This window comes from Doryrhamphus excisus, linkage group LG9 (assembly GCF_037039965.1).
Source record: "Doryrhamphus excisus strain RoL-2023G ecotype Guam linkage group LG9, RoL_Dexc_Guam_v1.1, whole genome shotgun sequence".
In the NCBI taxonomy this organism is placed as follows: domain Eukaryota; kingdom Metazoa; phylum Chordata; class Actinopteri; order Syngnathiformes; family Syngnathidae; genus Doryrhamphus; species Doryrhamphus excisus.
In genome coordinates, this window is record NC_136365.1 from 21843653 (window position 1) to 21863228 (window position 19576).

General features: G+C 44.2%; 1 protein-coding gene across 5 annotated transcripts; it reads left to right on the forward strand.

Moving 5' to 3' along the window:
* Window positions 1-1176: 1176 nt before the first annotated feature.
* Window positions 1177-19398, forward strand: frmpd1a (FERM and PDZ domain containing 1a). 5 transcript variants are annotated; one of them, XM_058068319.2, is made up of 16 exons: window positions 1178-1424; window positions 4121-4234; window positions 6467-6583; window positions 6677-6840; window positions 6971-7073; window positions 7147-7192; window positions 8988-9092; window positions 10344-10439; window positions 10551-10676; window positions 10782-10901; window positions 11611-11747; window positions 12181-12400; window positions 12483-12665; window positions 12803-12947; window positions 13738-14961; window positions 15744-19398. In XM_058068319.2, the coding sequence occupies exons 3-16, from the start codon at window positions 6471-6473 to the stop codon at window positions 18461-18463; spliced, it is 5502 nt and encodes a 1833-aa protein (XP_057924302.2). In that variant the 5' UTR covers window positions 1178-1424; window positions 4121-4234; window positions 6467-6470; the 3' UTR covers window positions 18464-19398. The 5 variants fall into 5 exon arrangements, with proteins under 5 accessions (XP_078649800.1, XP_078649802.1, XP_078649801.1 ...); XM_078793674.1 differs by having other exon boundaries at window positions 1177-1424; window positions 10551-10901; XM_078793676.1 differs by having other exon boundaries at window positions 1177-1424; window positions 10551-10901; window positions 13738-14937.
* Window positions 19399-19576: the final 178 nt, after the last annotated feature.

The following is a 19576-nucleotide window of genomic DNA, read 5'->3' on the forward strand; positions in this document are numbered from 1 at the left end:
TAGCAGGAAACGGTATCTTTGTGCAACACTGACATCTTGTGGCCATGACAGAACATCACAACGGTTTTGCCAGATAGGAAATTACAATTGGTCGTACCACAAGCTTAAAAGGACCGTATTTGGAAATAAATATGACAATTTCATACTGCTCAGGACCATCTATTGCAGTTAAACATTAACACACATGGAGTAGGATGTAGTTTAGAATTAAATGTTGGCTTTTAGATGAACTCAAAGCAGCGTAGCATAAAAGCTGCCTCTGGTACAACAGCGGCCCCACCCGAGTCACGTGAGACATCAGGGCACGTGCAGGATGTTTGTGTTTGGTAATGCCGTGTATTGAACAGATCAAATTATGGTATATTATGGAATTTTTGGATGTCTTTTATAGTATAAATGCAACAATTATTGATACCTCTCTGGCAATACTGACGGGGCTCAGTGTAGTGTTTCAACTTCTTCCACCAGGTGTCACCACAGTCACTTGAATGATTTGTTTGGAGCAATGTCGCCATTTTTTTTTTACCAAAGCCACTTTTAACACATTTGCCAGGCTATAACCTAAATCATCATCATAATCACTGACTTGTGACACTAACCACACACAGAAACAAATTAGCATCCAAGGAAGCTTAAAAAATAACAAATTGATCGATCGCTGAGCAGTGTGCCAGGGCACGTTTACAAATCAATGTTTCCGGATTCTGCTCACCATCATGGCGTCGAAACCCTCAACATGGTGTACAACGGAAGTACACCCCGCCTCGTCAACACCATTAATATCCAGTTACTTTTATTTCAACTTGTAGTTCTTTATTGACTGCAAACAGGAGATTTCAAAATAAAGCACACCGCTTCCTGTTCAAAATATAACACAGTTATCAGGTCGTGGTAAATATTCAATATAAATATATATATTTATTGAAATTAATTAAAAATAGTAATATTTCACGACACGACCAAGTGAATAACCAAAACTATAAACGATATATTTTCTGGGGAATACCACTTGGGTTTATATAGTAATACAATACACGTTAATGTACGCCACACAGAAGCTGTATAACGCATATATAAGTTATAATCAATATATTAAACAGAATTAACGATTAAATCGAGGTGAATTCACTTCGTGTGTGTGTGTGTGTGTGGTGATGGCGGGAGGTGGGGGGGGATAACGGCGTGCACGCGCCTCAACCTTCCGGCCGCCTGCCTCACCTGCTGTGGGATTTTCTAATCGCCGACAGACAGCGTCTATGTGCGGCTTTACACTTCCTTTGGAATACTGACTCCACTCACATTTGTTTCTTTTCTTCTTTCTTTTCTTCTTCCTGTGTCTGCTCTGATAACTCCATGTCTGATGTGATGGTCCCGGTGTCTCTCCGGGGGGGGATTAGAGACACAAACAACCCCCCCGCCTATAGGTAAGGTCTTTAACTGTTATTATTACAAGGCTAGCTAAAGTGATTAAGAAATGTGCTCCGGTATGTCAAATACAGTACATGGTGTGTGTTTCTTTTTTTAAAAAAATGAGTGTACTGTACAACACATGGATGATTATTGTACGTTTTGAGCACCAAGTCGGAGGAAATGTTAGCAAGCTGTAAAAGTAGCAACAACAACAACAACATTAGCTAGCTACCACTTCATTAGCATACATTAACTACATCCCAAACTCCACCAATATTTGCATAGAGTGCAGCTAGCAACTTTTAAATTGTTAACTAATAGTACAACTTGGACATTAACTTGCATTTTGTTTATATATTCCTTATATATTCTTATATAGAGTCTGACTGTTGTGAAAAATGGAGTTATCAGCAGGGAGATGCTAATGGTCCGGATGGATGACTGCAATTAAAAAAAAGTAAACATTGTCTTTATTCAGCAACTTGATGAACAGTTGATGACTACACAAATCAATCAAAGTCAGGGACAGATCAATACTTTAATTCCAAGCGAGAGAGAGATGCTCACTAGTCATTTTACAGGACAAGGTCGCTGTGGATATTTTGCCGCATCATGCCACCCTGACCTGGACAAACCGTATTGTTGCCGTTTTATATGCTCATCAATGTATGCGTTTGATGCCGGAGACCTGCAGGCCGTGCTTTATACATTGTGTAACTGTGTGTGTGTACTGTGTGTGTTTCATGGCCATATCTGGAATTAAAGTAGAGATGAAATACGAGATCGCCGACTGCTTTACTAATTTATTGTGTTATTTTTAGCCACGGATACATTTTTGATGCAATTGCGTTTGTCAAGTTTAACAGCCGGCGATGGCTCAGGGTGGGTGTGCCACAATGAAACTGCTACAGCTGGTCTGCAAGGATACTCATGAAGAGTAATAGTTGGTTTTAATGGATCTTATTGATAGATCAAATTATATCTTCATTGGAACCGGGCAGGTTTTGGCCTTGGTTCGTGTCCATGCGTCCATGCGTCCATGTGTCCATGTTCAGTATTTATGGACAGCCCACTAGCAGGTAGGGATGTTTGTTTTGATTGCCGTTTCTGGCCGTTTTCTTTGTAGGGCGGCTAGGCTCTCCCCAGGAGATAAGTTGAGAAGGTCAGAGTGGAAACGCTGGTCCTTTGGAGAGACTATGTCTCTCCACTGACCTGGGAACACCTTGTGAGTCGCCAGGAGGAGCTGGACAAAGTTGGTGAGGGAAATATGGGCTTAACTGCTTCAGCTACCTCCACGACCTGACCTCGGATAAGCATTGGAAGACGGACGGACAGATGGATGGATGGATTCACCAATTTCCTGACTAATATAGTAAGCGAATGTGAGGGAAGAGATAGTAATCAGCCAAGTTCAAAGACGAAAACCTGAATGGAGTACCTGTGACCACAATCCCTTCAAATAAGTCCCGATAGAATGTTACTACTTTGGCTGTGGAAGTGTTTGGGAACACAATTCATCAGGTTTTTTTGTCCTGAAAGAGTTTTGCATAACTCCAGCAACCTTTGGGATGTCATGTATTGTACCTCTTCACCCTCCTTCCTCTCTCGTTCACAGACGAGGGTCTGTGTGCTGACATGACTGTAGGTTCTTGGCATTATCTGAATGCATTATTGATGCGGGCAGCACTTTGACTAAGACACATACACATTCATAAACCCTAACATAAAGTCAGACCATAAACTCAAACCCAGAAAAAAAGTACATTCATAATAAAACATAACAGGGGGTGATCTCAGTAATTTGGACTACGGTTTTAGTTGCGTTTTTGTGCATAAAGACAACAGCTTTTCTGGAAAAAGCACAGAACACTGTGATAATAAATAAACAAATCAAAATTGTTTGCTAAATCTTGATGTTTGCTAAATACAAGGATGAAGAGTCTTGAACCAGTCATGATGTGCTATATATATCACTGTATTGACACTTACTATGGTACCCATTATGGCATTGGATGCTCATATCACCTTGTCCTTCGGTACGAGACAAAAAAAAAAAAATTAAAAAAATAACGTAAACTATATTAGGAAAGCAGGAAGTGAACAAATGTAACAGTTAGTGATTGTAAAAGTACCAGATGGAGGGGTAGGATTTAATAAGCTTTGCTTCTTCCTACTCCTTTTGGACATGTGGAACTGGGAACTGATTATGGGACGCACTCTATTGGAATCTGATGCATGTTCAAATGAAACTAAACCATTACCGTTTGTCGATTTATTGGATAATCAATGAATCAATCATTCATGGTTTGCAGCTCTAAGCTAGTCTGCTACTGCTAGTCTAGTATGGAATTTAGAAATGTGTAATCTGTAGGAAGCAAGTACTCAATAACGCAGTAGGAAAAGCTATGCTAGGGGCGCGTATTGAAATAACTGACAGTTGGGCTGATGGGACTTTTCCCAGGACATTTTCCAAGGCCCTCATAAAATATGGATGGTGTTTGGAGCCGGGGCAAATGCAACAGCACAAGGCAAAAGCAGCCTTGCAGCACCGACATGCTTTTTCCTCGTCTCCCTGCTTCGTGTCCTTTTTAACGCCTTTGCTATTCCATGCTTCATTCCCGTCTTGTGAACGTACCACCGTTGATTTGATACGTTTTGATGCCCATGTGTACCTTCTCAAACTCTAATTGCTAACTATGTTTGTCTTCAGGTGAGGAAGACATGTCACCTTGTTCCTCAGCAGTGCAATAACGGATGGAGAGCTAGCAGAATGGGGTTTTTACTGGCGACCTCATGGAGCCCTGACCTAAAGTCCTGAGATCAGGTGTGTTGTTCAGGGAACGTGAAGCCATTTGTAGCGTCCACACAAAAACCAATGACCACACGCAACAATTTGGAGAGTCCTGAGTGGGGCGTAGCGGATAAGAGACACTGTCTGTGATACCATAGCTTAGTCTGTTGCCTTCAACTGACCTGGAAGGTTAAGGAGAAGCTCATTCTAATCTGGCTAAGTGCGCGTGACGCACAAAGTACCTGCCATCGCCTGCAGACGTACGCTGTAATCTAATTTGCCTGCACTGTGTGACTGCGCTTTTGCAAATGCATGATGCTAACATGAATTACCATACGAGATGATTGCGTCCAGGAGAACGACACATTACATTTAAGTGAAGTACAATGAAAACAAATCACTGGACCGACCAACAAACTTTTTTATTTAACCGAGTCGCAAAGCAACGCAAATGGCAACAATATTATGTGTGTCTGCCTCTCCCAGTATTTTTCTATCAGTCATATGTAAGTGTTGAGCAACTCTGATTGTGCTATGCTTAGCTATACGTTTTCTCCGAAGCACTGTCATCTGGGAGAAACTCGGAGTAGAACCGCTGGAGGAACCAGATGAGGTGGCTCAGGAATCTGGTCAGGATGCTTGCCGGGTGCCCCCCTGGGGAGGTGTTCAGGGCACGTCCGACCGGTAGGAGGCTTTGGGGAAGACCAAGGATACGTTGGGGAGACTATGGCTGTGTTTGAATTCGGGGTCTGCAGCCTACTAGGCCAGTAGCCTACCCGGTCTACTAAGGACAGTAGCCTACCCAGTCTATGACGGCCAGTAGCCTAAATGGTCTACGAAGGTCAGTAGCCTACCCGGTCTACTAAGGACAGTAGCCTACCCGTTCTACGAAGGCCAGTACCCTACCCGGTCTACAAAGGTCAGTAGCCTACCCCATCTACGAAGACCAGTAGCCTATCCGGTCTACTAAGGACAGTAGCCTACCCGTTCTACGAAGGCCTGTAGCCTACCCGGTCTACAAAGGTCAGTAGCCTACCCCGTCTACGAAGACCAGTAGCCTATCCGGTCTACTAAGGACAGTAGCCTACCCGTTCTACGAAGGCCTGTAGCCTACCCGGTCTACAAAGGCCAGTAGTCTACCCGGTCTACAAAGGCCAGTAGCCTACTCGGTCTACGAAGGACAGTAGTCTACCCTGTCTACAAAGGCCAGTAGCCTACCCGGTCTTCTAAGGACAGTAGTCTACGCAGTCTACTAAGGACAGTAGCCTACCCGGTCTACTAAAGCCAGTAGTCTACCCGGTCTACGAAGGCAAGGAGCCTACTCGGATGGGACATACAAACACTGCACAATGGTCCTGTTCTAGGACCCATTGGTATTGATGGGTTGTTCGATTACAACGTCACAGTGGTGGTCTTAAAAGACAGACTGAGTCTGTTAAGTCCTCACTGAAGACCCGGATACCAAATACCACTGATGTGTCACGGTTTATCTTTCCCCGGCCTGTACCCATGGCTATGTCCTGCCACCCAGGCTAGAGCGAAGGAGGGTCCAGAAAGTTCAGGGAGCGGCACCGCGAAGTGGAGAGGAAAAACAAGAGTTGGAGACAAGTGAGGGGTTTCCACAGACGGATGGATAATGTGCTTATGGGACAAGATCCCGGCGGAGACATTAGCGCTGTGTCAACTCGGCACTTCATCCCAAGCCTTTTGCCTCCTCGAGCTGTGATCAAAATATGTTCATTTTTCTCTCCTGCTTTTTCTCCTCCTCTCTTGGACGCCGTGGTTCCTCTAATGGATGGCGCTAATGGCCATCATCAGCAAAGTGCGTCTGCTAGAGATTGCTTCCAGCAGCTGTTTGGTTCACCTCAGCTTGCTAAGATTATCCGTGTAACCACCCATCCATTATTGTAGTCATTTCAACATATCGTTAATGGTTATTATGGGATGTAACGGTAAGCCATGATTGTGGACGAGCATGTATGTAACCGTATCTGAAAGTGTTTCTGCTTCTTCAGTAATGTCATGATTACTTGGGGAGTTCATTATATTTATCGATGGTATAAATCGATGGTGTCTGAGAATCCTTATCACGCTCTCAGAACCCTCCGTCCTCTCGTGAATGTTGAGATCTATTAAGAACCGAGGGCCACGGGTTTATTTGCCCCGGCCATAAATTAACATCTGAACCAGGGTCAATGGCGGCCATCCAAGAGCCCACTGGCCTTCTCGAGGTACTCGAATGCTTTATTCGTGATCCTCTTCTAGATAAATGGAACTGCAGGACAGGAGTTACTCCCCATCCCGTAGGACCAGCAGGGTCGAGCAGGTGGTGGGACGATGGCTGAGACGGTCCCGAGAGTTGGGCAGCAGGTCTTTGAGCAGGTAAACTACCTCATTTTAAAGCTAGCGTGAGGTCGTCCCCAGTCGTTCCCAGCAATAACTACGATGCTCTTTTCTGACCCCCCCCTCCCTCAGAGACAGAGTTGCAATAGATGGGGGGACAGCAGAGTGCAGTACTTCAGACCAGAGGAACTCCCCATTCCGCTTGAATGTTTTGATCCAGCAGGACCCAAACTTCAGATCTCACGGCCTCACCCTTTCCTCCCACACACCCATCCTGGTAGAAGCGGTCACCCCAGGTAATATTCACCGAATTGGAATTATCCTGCTTTGAAGATAAAAGGAGACCTGCTGAATAAACATGTTGTGCAATACGAGTATATTACACTCGGTCAGACATGACAACACAAGGACATTTTGTGCACCCAGGTGGTCCTGCAGATGGTCGGCTCGTCCCTGGAGACCAGCTACTGAAGATCAATAATGTCACTGTTGATGATCTGACCTCTGAGCAAGCTGCCGAAATAATCAGGTCTACGCTCGCGTTGTGTGTACAAGTACCCGTATGAAATATATCTGAACACTACTGTCCCTTTTTCTTTTAGAGAGTGTGAAGATGCGTTATCGGTGACTATTCTCAGAACAATGCTGGTAAGTCACGATATCTAAACTGTCCCCTCGCTTTATTGTCCCGCAAATTGACTTTCAAAGATATTAACATTGTTTGAGACCAAACAAACCATTGTTAGGTATATGTCATATGGCTCTCAGGCAATTGGTACTGTCTGTCGAACATTTGCAGCATTTCTTGAAATGCCGGCTTTTCCATAAGGGTGTCAGGGGTAATAGTTCCAGCTGAACAATTTTTTTGTAAAAAAAAAAAAGACAAAATCAACAAAAAAAAATTGTTTTAAACAATAAAAAATATCATATTATTTACGGGGGCTTATGAACATTTTAAGGGGGCCCTATTATTTGAAATTAGTCAGAGATTTTTTTGTAAAAAAATCAATAATTATTTAATACATTATTTTGGAGACCTTAAGAACATTTTATCAACAACATGTCATCTTTGTAAAGTTTGGCAAAGACACTCTCCGGCAATTGGTACTGTCTGTCAAACATTTGCAGCATTTCTTGAAATGCTGGCTTTTCCATAGGGGTGTCAGGGGTAATAGTTCCAGCTGAACAATTTGTCTATTTGTTTTTGTCTATTTACATCCGGGCTGTACAACACATTGTGTATGTTAGGGTGGACGCCTGCTTGGTTTGCAAGTGTCGAGGTCCACCACTTCAATCAGTAGCCCACAAGCAGATTTATATGTTTCCACTTGGTTGGACTGAACTTCAATAATTCTTCTTTCTGCCTCTGCTGATGGTAGCAACTCTCGTTTCATTTGAGTCATGGCTGCCAGATCATATAAATCCATATGAAGCTTGAAGTATTTATACTAAATATTTATTTTGGCGGAAGACTGTCTACACAGTTAAGGTACATTGTTGTTAAACTGCTAAATGTCGACACACAATCCAAAGGCTGCTTGTTTTTTTTGTTTTATTTTACTGTACAAGGGTGACTTTATGCACGACTTAAAGCATCATGCGGAATCATAAAGGATAAACCACGAGGTGGAATCATTAGCACTTTCTTTCATTCCATTGATGGCCGCCCCTTAAAAGGCTGCTGGATAGCGCTCAGGTAGGTAAACACAGACCGGCACACTAAAGTGTCGACAACAATCAAAGTTCCGCATCATCGCAGGTCCTATTTAAGGAGCTGCCACATCGCCGTAACGATTCCATATCAGGGCGGATCCTTTTCGTTCCACATCACAGCGGGATGATGATTCCTCCCTCGAAAAGTTCCCTTTAGGCTTCCAGACAGCCCACCTATTCATAGATCAAGTCCTCAGACTTCATGGAATATCTACAGACATTGTCTCAGATTGGGCATTCCATTTTCCTTGAGTTGGAGGAGCTCATTCCGGCCTCACTTCCGGATACGATACAATCATCGCCACTGCGTTTCATTCCCTGGATGGCAGCTTCTTCAAAGACCCCACCTGATGCGGACCCATCCCCAGATTGTCGCCGTGGGATTTACCCGTTTCCTCACTCAGTGCCCAGTAGTCATGTGCGATACCACCCGTTTTCTTTCCGATCGGATACCGAGTAAAACTCAGTCGTGCCTAGGCGGAGGAAAAAGTCGCTTGTCAGTTAGCCAAGATATCGATCATTTAATTACTGTCCACTTTGTTCCTGTTAATGACGTGTATTGTCTGAAATGACTCGAGTATCAAAGTATCGATATTTTAATTTGAGAATTGATTTTAGAGCATAAAGAACTGCTATTTATGGTATCGATATTTCTGTATGGATATTGGTACTTTTCTTTGTAATTGAAATGTTAGAATGTTCCACAGGCTAATTCTTGTCGACCTTCTAGGGCCCTAAGTCGTCCTTCATCACGCCGGAAAAGAGGGCCAAGCTAAAGTCCAACCCAGTGAAAGTCCGCTTTGCTGAGGAAGTCGAAGTGAACGGACACGCTCAGGTGAGTGAGGCGAGGTTACTTTGGCCAGCTTCTAACGACCTCAATTTGTTGTGCTTGACCTTGAATATGTTACATAATATTGTTTGAGCGATACACAAGCTCTGCTACCATTCTGTCCAGTGGACAGTGATCATTATATAATAATCATTATTATATTATTAATTAGCCTATTATTATTACTATCATCGTTATTATTCTTCTGATTATTACTACTACTAGTAGTAGTTTTAGTAGGCTAGTATTAGCCTGCTCATTGGCTTGCTTATTAGCCTGCTTTTGCCCTATTATATGAAATTTGTCAGATTTTTTTTTGTAAAAAAAAAATTAAAATCAATAAAAAAAATATTTTAAAAAAATCTCATTATTTAGGGGAGCTTAAGAACATATAAGGGGGCCCTATGATCTGAAATTTGTCAGATTTTTTTTGGAAAAAAAAGACAATCAATAAAAAAATATCAAATTATAGGGGGGTTTAAGAACATTTTAAAGGGGCTCTATTATATGAAATTTGTCAGATTGTTTTGTAAAAAAAAAATCAATAAAATATAAAATTATTTAGGGGGGCTTAATAACATTTTAGGAGGGCCCTAAGAACATTTTAGGGGGGCCCTATTATATGAAATTAGTCAGATTTTTTTTGTAAAAGAAAAATCAATTAAACAATCAATAAAAATACCAAATTATTTAGGTGGGCTTAAGAACATTTTAGGGGGTCTGAAGTCCCCCAAAAAATTGGCCTAATGACGCCACTCACTCTACCCATATGCACTTAATATGGCTCGCGCTGCTGTTTTTTCATTGAAGCTCTGGCTCTTGGCTCTTGGCTCTGGCTGCTCCCATCCCGTTAGCGGATGTGAAATTAGCTGGATGAGGAAAACCACAGAGGCTGGAGTGGCCATTACTAATCCCAGAGAAGATGCTGGTCGATATTTGTCTTGTTTCCCAATAATGACTCTGATTACGTGACTGGAAGATCCTTGTTAGGAAGAGATGGAAGTGGGTGTCACGGTCGGTTTAAATACAGGAATGCCAGAGAATGGTACATGGAAACACACTGGGAAAACAACTCAACGAATACAAACGGAAATTGGAATAAAATCCTGTATGAGCAGCATTAGTATTCCTTATGAGCGGTGTCCTGACCGTCTCGAAGACTCAGAAGGCCGTTCCGGGTGTCTGTCGCCATGACTCTAATTTTTATGGCATGTTTTAAGACGTTTTTTTAACCATGACTTCTTGTTTGCGTTGCAGGGCAACTCGCTGCTATTTCTGCCAAATGTTCTGAAGGTTTATCTGGAGAATGGGCAGACCAAAGCCTTTAAATTTGAACCCAGCACAACAGTCAAGGTAAAGTACAGTTGCTTCAGTCGCCATCTTCTCGGTACTCCGTTTTTTTTTTTCTAATCGAATACCAACTCTAACCTCCAAACTTGTATTCTAATTCAATGTTTGCGTCAGGACATCGTGATGACACTCAAGGAAAAACTTTCCCTAAGGAATATTGAACATTTCTCCCTGGTGCTGGAGCAGCAGTACAGTGTCACTAAACTGCTGCTGCTTCATGACGAGGAGAAGATACAAGAGGTATACAAACATATAAATAACACTGTGTACAGGCAATACAGCATTACCTGTGTGTGTGTGTGTGTGTGTGTGTGTGTGTGTGTGTGTTTGTTTGTGAGAGCTCAGGTGGTCCAGAAGAAAGAGTCCCATGACTTCAGGTGTCTTTTCCGTGTTTGTTTCGTCCCCAAACAACCTGAGACTCTACTACAGGGAGATCCCACTGCCTTTGAGTATTTTTACCTGCAGGTAAACAGCGGAAGCGTTGACTATTAGCATCTTGTAGCTTGTATTTTGTATTTTTTTTATGTAGCATTATGTAGTCACCTTTGGGTCGCATTGTGAGCGAGTGTGTGAGTCGCTAGCCGGCTAGTAGCTAGCTGGTGTGGTGCGGTGTGGCGTGGTGTCGCTACACCAGGAAAGTAGTTCTTTGGTGTAATAATGTTAATCACAATATTTATAACAATGTCGCTGTAACTTGGTTAATATGCATGTCACATTATGTAAATTGGGCGTTGTTGTTTTTTTTCAGAAGGCTTTATTGGCTTTAAAGCCCCTTGTCCACCACAGGACCCATACTCCTAAACTACTATTCGTGTCTGGACCACGGGAAGCAAAGTTAAAGGAACATGGAATAAATATTGAGATTTTATTTTATTTTATTCACTATTCAATGCTAAATAAGTCCTCCCATGGTTCCTGCAGTTGCGAGCTTCCAACCAGACGGTTAAAAGGGGCCCATCCGAGAAATATTATCGGGCTCGGCCATTCACGTATTTAAAAAATCAATAAAACAATCTTGGAATTAGATTTGTGGAAGACAAGAACATGCTGTAGCTGTGGTAGCTTTCCTGAGCTCGACAGAACAGCCTGGCAGTAGTCCATGTTATTCAAGATGAACAAACAGGAGCACATCAGGAATCGGGACGCCGTTATGACACAGTTGTGTTTTTGTCAGGGGGTGAATGATGTTCTGCAGGAGCGCTTTGCGGTGGAGATGAGGTGTAACACTGCCCTGCGACTTGCTGCTCTGCACATCCAGGAGAGGCTGGTGAGCTGCGGGCTGCCACCAAAGACCAGCCTGAAGACAGTCATGTAAAGACACGCGTGCAGTTTGTCCTGATGAAGGCATGCAGTAGCGGTTCTAGCTTGTATGGTGCCCCCCACGTGAGAGGAAAGCTCATGGTCAATAATTTGGGGAAGGAATGGTAATGGTAATGGTTTAATTTCATTTGAAGCTTTGCTTCTTCCTACTCCTTTTGGACATGTGGAACTGGGAACTGATTATGGGATGCACTCAATTGGAATCTGATGCATGTTCAAATGAAATAAAACCATTACCATTACCATTACAATAAACTCCAATTGAAGGTAGAGGGCGCCAAAAGCGCCTTGCAACCCCGCCTAGAGAATATGCCCCATGTGACCCAAAGCTAAAACTGCCACTGCCTGCATGTATGAACAACTAAAGATGAGCTGATGAATGTACGACTGATTCCTGCTGACGGAGTGTCTGTGCTTTCTCCAGCAAGACGTGGGGCATGGAAACCTTTGTTTCCTCCACGCTGTTGAGAAACATGCGCGAGAAAGACATGAAAAAGGCCATAACCTTCCAATTGAAGAAGAGCCAATCCCAGAATGATTCCAAACAGAAGGGACTGACAGTTGAGCTGGCGCGCTTAAACTACCTGGAGGAACTAAGTGAGCTCAAGTCCTTTGGTGGGAAATCCTTTAGTGCGACTATGATGGTAAGACTATTAGTCCTGTGCACTGTAGACGTATGTCATGATATCGTGTATCAGTACCGGTAACCATCAATTCTATCTTCAGCTGCAGGACAGAGAGTCCACGGTAACCCTGTTGGTGGGCGCACGCTACGGCGTGAGTCAGGTGATCAACCACAAAATGAGCATCCTGTCCACGCTCACAGAGTTTAACAGCATCACGCGCCTGGAGCTCATCCAGGAGTCTGACAAGGTCAGCCTGGTTAAAATATACCTGCAGGACATTAAGGTGAGACCGGGAGGAGGTTTGGGCCTTTAGTTATGGATTTTGATGTGAAGAATTAGTGGCTCGACTTTGAGTCTTTTGTATCTACAACAGCCGATGTTTTTGGTCCGGTTTTCTCATACTCTTTGGTGTCCTTGCAGCCCATGACACTGCTACTGGAGACGCTAGCGGCCAAGGATATGTCGTGCCTAATAGCAGGCTACTGTCGAGTGTTTGTTGACCCCGCCTTGAATATCTTTCCCTGGATGGATGCCCCGAAGAAGCACAAAGTGTCCGTTGAAGAAGGTACACAAAACGATCGCATTGAGGCTCTGTTTATTTTTTATTTTTTTTATTCTTTTTTTAAAAAAAATTAAAATTATTTATTTATTTCTTTGTATTTATTTTTTATTTACATTTTTTTCGTTTTTTTGTTTATTTTTCTTTTCTTCTTCTACATCTCTTTGTTATTTTTGTCATATTACTTTTTAATTTAAGAGTTTAACATTATTATTGTTTTATTTTATATCCATATTGTCTTGGATCTATTTTACCATATATTTTTTTAATATTCTGAACAGTATTCATATTACTGTAACTCCAAACCATACTCAATAGTTCATACTTTTATGTTCCACTATATATAATAAATTGTTTATTCTCTATGATTTTTTTAAAGTTATTATCTATTTTATTATATACAATTTTACAATTTTATTTTTTCACATGATTTTTTGAAGTTATTATTTATTTTATTATATACAATTTTACAATTTTATTTTTCACATCTTTTACTTATTTTTGTCATATTTCTTTTTCATTTAAGAATTGAACATTATTATTATTTTATTTTATATCCATATTGTCTTGTATCTATTTTACCATATTTTTTTTTAATATTCTGAACAGTATTCATATTACTGTAACTCCAAACCATACTCAATAGTTCATACTTTTATGTTCCTCTATATATAATAAATTGTTTATTGTATATGATTTTTTTTTTTTTTGAACGACCACATTGAGTCTGTTTAAAAGAACAGTACACGCCTTCCGCTGTTCCAAGTCATGTTTTCACGGCCATTTCCATCGACAGGTTACGTGTCGCGTTGCGGCAGCGACTCTGACAACTCGTCCGACCTGGACATGGAGCCGCTTGTCAGCCGCCAGTCTCGTGATGGCAAACGTTGCCCGCGTGTCAGATCCTCGTCGGGCCCAGAGGGAAGGCGCAGGCCTGACAGGAACCCCGAGATAAACAAACATGCCAGGGAAAGTAGAAGTCGGAAAGATGAAAATGATGCTGACGCAGAAAAGGATCCAACTGATACAATTGAAGAGAGCAAGAAAGAAGACAAGCTAGAGACAGGAAACCAGAATGGCGGACGATTACGGATCCACGCGACAGACGAGGACCCCGAGAAACCTGAGTCCCAAGAACCCAAGACCGCAAGTGCAGTTACTGAGGACCAGCCGTGTCTGTCAGATTCATGTCACACCGACTCCTGTGTCATAACCAGCCCTTCCAGCGACTCCCTCGACTTCCTGGAGGAAGACGACTTGATTTCGTGCTCCTGTGCCTCCCTCCATCCCAGCGCTTCCACACCGAGCCACGCCCAGACATATTCCACTCTGGAACTCCACCCGTACGCTCACACGTACTCCGAGGGTCACCTTCTTGCTCCTCCTCCGGCTCACTCTCATCGTCTTCTTCACGTCACGTCCTACAGCGACGACGGCGGCACAAAAATGTGCGGCGATGGAGCTGAACCTCGACGCTCCTTTGACATTCACCTCACCAATTATTCCACCAGCTCCTACTCGGAAAGCGACAACACGTGTTTTGCCGAGCTGTCCCGCCTTGCGGACCTCCCGAGTCCCCCCGAGGCGAGTGAGGATGAAGAGGACGACGAGAGGAAAAGGACAACAGCGCTAACTGACCACACGGACGAGGCTTTGACAAGATTATGTGACGGAGGCAACAGCGGTTTTTGCCGACACCCCCATTCCCCTTCCTCAACCTCCGCCTCCTCCCACTCCGACTTTGTGTTTAACTTTGATCAAAGCGACGCGCGCTGTTACTACAAGCTTTGCTCCAACATCACCCCTGACAGCGGGAGCCGGGCGCAAAGAGGCGAGGATCCGGAGCAGGAACACGCCCCAGCACGTGACCTGCGGCCGCTTCCCATTCTCCAGCCGCCGCCCGGCTTTGGAGACAGTAGCTCCGATGAGGAGTTCTTTGATGCCAGGGATCGCTTGACGTCACCTGACGATACAGGCTCCGGGGCGGGGCCTAAAGGTGATACTGTCATGAAGCTCACAGGTGCTCCAAGCTTATTTTTCCTTGGTTCTTGGCGTATTCCTAAACGTTATTTCATTATTTATTGTTAGATAATACCTGGTACCTTGGTTAACATCGTAATGCGTTCCAGAATGAACTCAAACCAAAACAGACATGATATAACAAACACATGGACCACAAAAAAGTGTTTAGTTTTTGGTTTTGTCTTTTTCCAACAAAACTTTGTTTATTTTTTAATCATTTTCTGTATGTACAGCTATAAATATGTTATGGGTGTATGAATAAATTTATATTATTTTTGGGAAGATTTGCTGGCCGCACGGTGACCGGGTGGTTAGCATGTTTACCATACAGGGGATCGGAAAGATCTGGTTTGGAATCTCCCCAGCTTTTACCGGGGGCCCCTGAGAGTCCGGGATGGAGTCAGTTTTGCTTTGAGTCCAAAGGATTACAACGTTAACCAAGGCACCAGGGTATATGGAGAATAAGGTGTATGATTTCAACAGACGAGATGTTTGGTTTTGTTGCCATCTAGTGGCATTAAGTGGTCATTACACAGTCATTACACTATCCTTAATGACTGCTCTCATACCACACATTTATTTAAGGTGTGGCAGACAGGAATTAATGATCAATGATCATATTTAATTATTAATATTTGACATCAGTTTGGCGTATATATAATTTAAAAAATATTCATATCAAAATGTTTGACTGTCAATATTTATATTCACCACTATATGTGTAAATGTGTTTCATGCTGTATATTAAATATATATATATATATATTTCTCCTTCTGCAGATGGTGCTGAGATGAAAGCGGGTCGTTTGAGTGACATGACAATCTCCGCGCCAGACTCAAAGAACGAAGTGAGCCAACGAGGGAACAAGGAAGGCGGAGGCGGGAAAGTTTTATACGACAACAGAAAAAGATCCCGTTCGCGTCGTTCCTTCAAGGAAACTGATGCTGCCTCTAGGATATCCTATCCAGACCCTCATTCCGCATCAACGCAGGACCCGGTCCGTTCCAAGTCAAGTAAAAACCATCTTGCAGAAGCGACTGATACCCACACGTTGACCTCTGACCCTGAACCTTCAGAACAAACACAGAATCCCAGTCCGACTGTCTCCTCTCTGACTCACTCAGAAGGAGAACCAGCCCAGCTTGAAACCAAACCCATTCTCATCGCTTATGGTCTCGGATCCAGCGGTCAAGCTAGAGACCCCCTGCCCCCCACCGGGAAAAGGAAACAAGACATGGAGATGGAACCTGACGCAATGGAATCGAAATCTGTCAATGACATCATCAAGACCAGATCTCCTTCCATCACTGTAGTTCGATGCCGAGTGGACCCAGGCGGGTGGGAGAGCGCCGATCGTAGAGCTGATGGGAAGGAGGAATTGGGCAACCAGGACCAGAATAACAAGAGCGCCACTGTTCAAAAATATGATGACGCAATGCCTTCTTCGTACTCTCCTCCACCTCCTCCACCTTCATCCCCGCTGATTCCAGCGCCGGTTGTTCACCACAGCACAGGAACGTCCAGCTGCCATCCAACGAGCGATGAAGGGGAAACTACTGGTCGGACTCCCAGTGACGAGGTTACAGACGGCGCCAATTCCGATAACGTTTTTAACGACGACGATGTAATAAATACTTCCGGTGGAAAAGATGACCTGACAACAGTCGTGAATTGTAGCTCGCGTCCTGAACACACCGCCACTGACGGCCGTACTAAAAGGAACGCTCATCCCGAACACACGCTGACGGCGAACGCCATCACAGCATCAAGTGATGAATTGAAAAGTGACGTTTTAAATAATTCATGCGAGACTCAAACTGTCCACAAAGCCAAAGGAGAGTCCACTTCGGGTGCTGATTCACTTCCAGCCAACACCAGCGTGGTCCACAATCTTGCCAAAGGGTCTCCTTCGCCGACTCACTTCCTCTTCCAGTCCTGTTCCCCCAACGTCATGGGCCGTCTGTCTGCTTCCACACTCAGAGAAAAGATCCAAAAGCTGCCCATGTTTTTATCACATTCCCAAGAATCCCTCAACCAAGACGGGCAGTGTTCCGCCAACACGGACATCATGCACACGGCGATGGACGTCCATGATGTCATGCGTATCAGAGATACGCTCCAGGCGGAGGAGTCGGATGATTCGGATACAACTGTCACAGGATCGGAAGTAGAGGACAGGTTTTCTGTTCTTCCGTCCTCAGCCAGTAAATCTGATTTCGGATCAGAAGTGAGGGAAACACCAGGAATGTTGGAAGATGACAAAACCGTCCGGGCCGAACCCCAGCGACAACAGCAGCCGGAATCTAACAAAGCACCAGGACCGGTAACGCAGCCTCCAGTTTCCCTAGCGCTCACCCCCGCAAGACATTCCACAATTCCGACTCTGGACACTCCTGGCCCTGTCAAAGATGCTCCAAGATCCCAGATGAATGACACAAGGTTGCCCTCCGTTCCTCCTGCGATCGTGGTGACTACACAAAATCTTAACGGGCCGGGACTACATTTTCACGGCCAATCCCAAAAGGACCAAAGTAGCATCGACAGGCCCTTAATCAGTCCACCAGAACCCAGCACGGACCCATGGAACCCACTTTCCTCAGGCTGCCTCGTCTTTGAGGTCTGTGAGGACCTGTCCCATTCAGGGGTGTCATCAGAGAGAGAGACTACTTGGCAACCTGCGCTGGCGTCTCGTTGCGAGGGTTTGAACACGGACGCCTGCGGCTGCCCAGCAGTCTACACCAACTGCTTCAACGGGGGGGGCAGCTTCGACGAAGAGATGACCGTTTATGAGTTCTCATGCCAAGGAAGCGGCGAGCCGCCGAGTTCCAGGTTAGCTCTTCCTCTCACGACCGATCCTTCTGGTCCTCCATCCTTTCTTACCTCGCCGACATCAGAGCTCAGCCCCCTCCTCCCGCCGCTCTCCGATGTTTGTATGAACTGTAAAACGCAAAAAGACACCATTAATCGACTCGGAAAGCAGCGTTACCCAAAGCCGCCCGCCGGGTTCCACGTTCTCCGCGCCGACGTCAACCAGCTCCTTTCTGTCTTGGAGAAAAGCGCCGCCGATCGTTCCGCGGCTGGTCAAGGAGGTCGCCACCCAAGGGACACGTGTGCTTCCCACTTCACCGAGAACAACCAGGTGCTTCAAACCGAAGCGCGGCGGCTCACAACGAGCTGCCAAAAGGTCGTCGGCGTCGAGCGAAATCCGGACGAAATGCTCAATTTACTCGCCGACAGCTTCCGGACCTTGGTTGAGTTGGCGGGCGTATGCATTTGGTTTTCCGGTTGCGACCGATGCGAGCGGAGGAACGCCGAAGCCGTCTCGAGTCTGGCCGACGTGGCGCGCTCCTTCAAGGACTTGTGTCTGGCGGCCGAGCGTGCGGGCGGCAATCGCAGCTGCCACGACCTGAGCACCAAGCTGCTGGCTAAACAGTGCACCGCGCTCACCGCGTCCGTTTTCTGCCTCACTCAGGTCTTCCGTACGCTAACGGCACTGTGACGCCGGCGCCAAACCCACAAGCGGGCAGCATGTTGATGGAATGGTCATGTGCATGTGTTTAGCCACACCCAGCAAACCTCCGCTAACCAAACTGCAAGTTGCCTCAGCAAATGTACCAGTCTTGATCTGACTCGAATGTATTCGATATCGTTGATCTAATAATCAACTCATGAAGGTCACCACAGCGGGAGCAAGAAATGTCGAAAAGACAAAGTATCCATGTTATGTCATTGTTTACAGACTTAGTCTCGGGAGTCCTGGCTTGCAACAGTGGAAGGCCTTTTGCTTCGGTAGTATTGACGTCTAAAATACGTTAGCCTAATTCAAATGTTTTGTTTAGGTTTGCAGATTTTTTTGTTTATTTGTCCAAACTTTTATTTTCCACTTTAGAGCCAAACTTATTAGAACGAGTCTTATCGTTTGCCCACTGGCAATGAGCAATTTTCCGATGTTGCCACAAAAATTCCGATCAACCTGAACACTTTGTTGTACCGCAGCATCAGTATGATATAACACATGACTGGAACTGTTAATTTCATATATAAATCAATATATGTGCTTAAGAAGCATGCAGTGAAGCCATACCAAGCGGCGTTTAATCAGGGATTGTCTGAATGGCTAAATGATTGACTTATTGCTCTTGCTTTGTACTGCTCCGTTTGACTATTAAAATTTGCATTGATACGTTTATATGTCATTTTACTGTCATTTAGGGCAACACTGATTCTGGGACATTATTAAAATAAAGTGAAATATTTAGATATTTTAAATATTTTTCCAAGTAATTGTGGTCAATTTGTGCGTAAATAAGAAGCTATGTATCTGTACAGTACAACGGCCACGTTGAAACAACCATTGGTAATTGTTTTTAATTGTGTAAAGCACTTTGTGTGCATGCAGGAAAAAGTGCTCTACAAATAAAGTTGATTTGATTTGATTCCCGCTCATAGACCGGAAAGAACACGCAAAGAAAAACCGGATATTCCATATCTACTGCCTATATGCCAACATGCTAGCCACTAGCCAGTGTAGCCACTTGTCTTTGTTGGAGGTAAATTCATCTTAAATGTCCATTCATCCATTTCATTCATAATTGATCCCTCACGTGTTTTC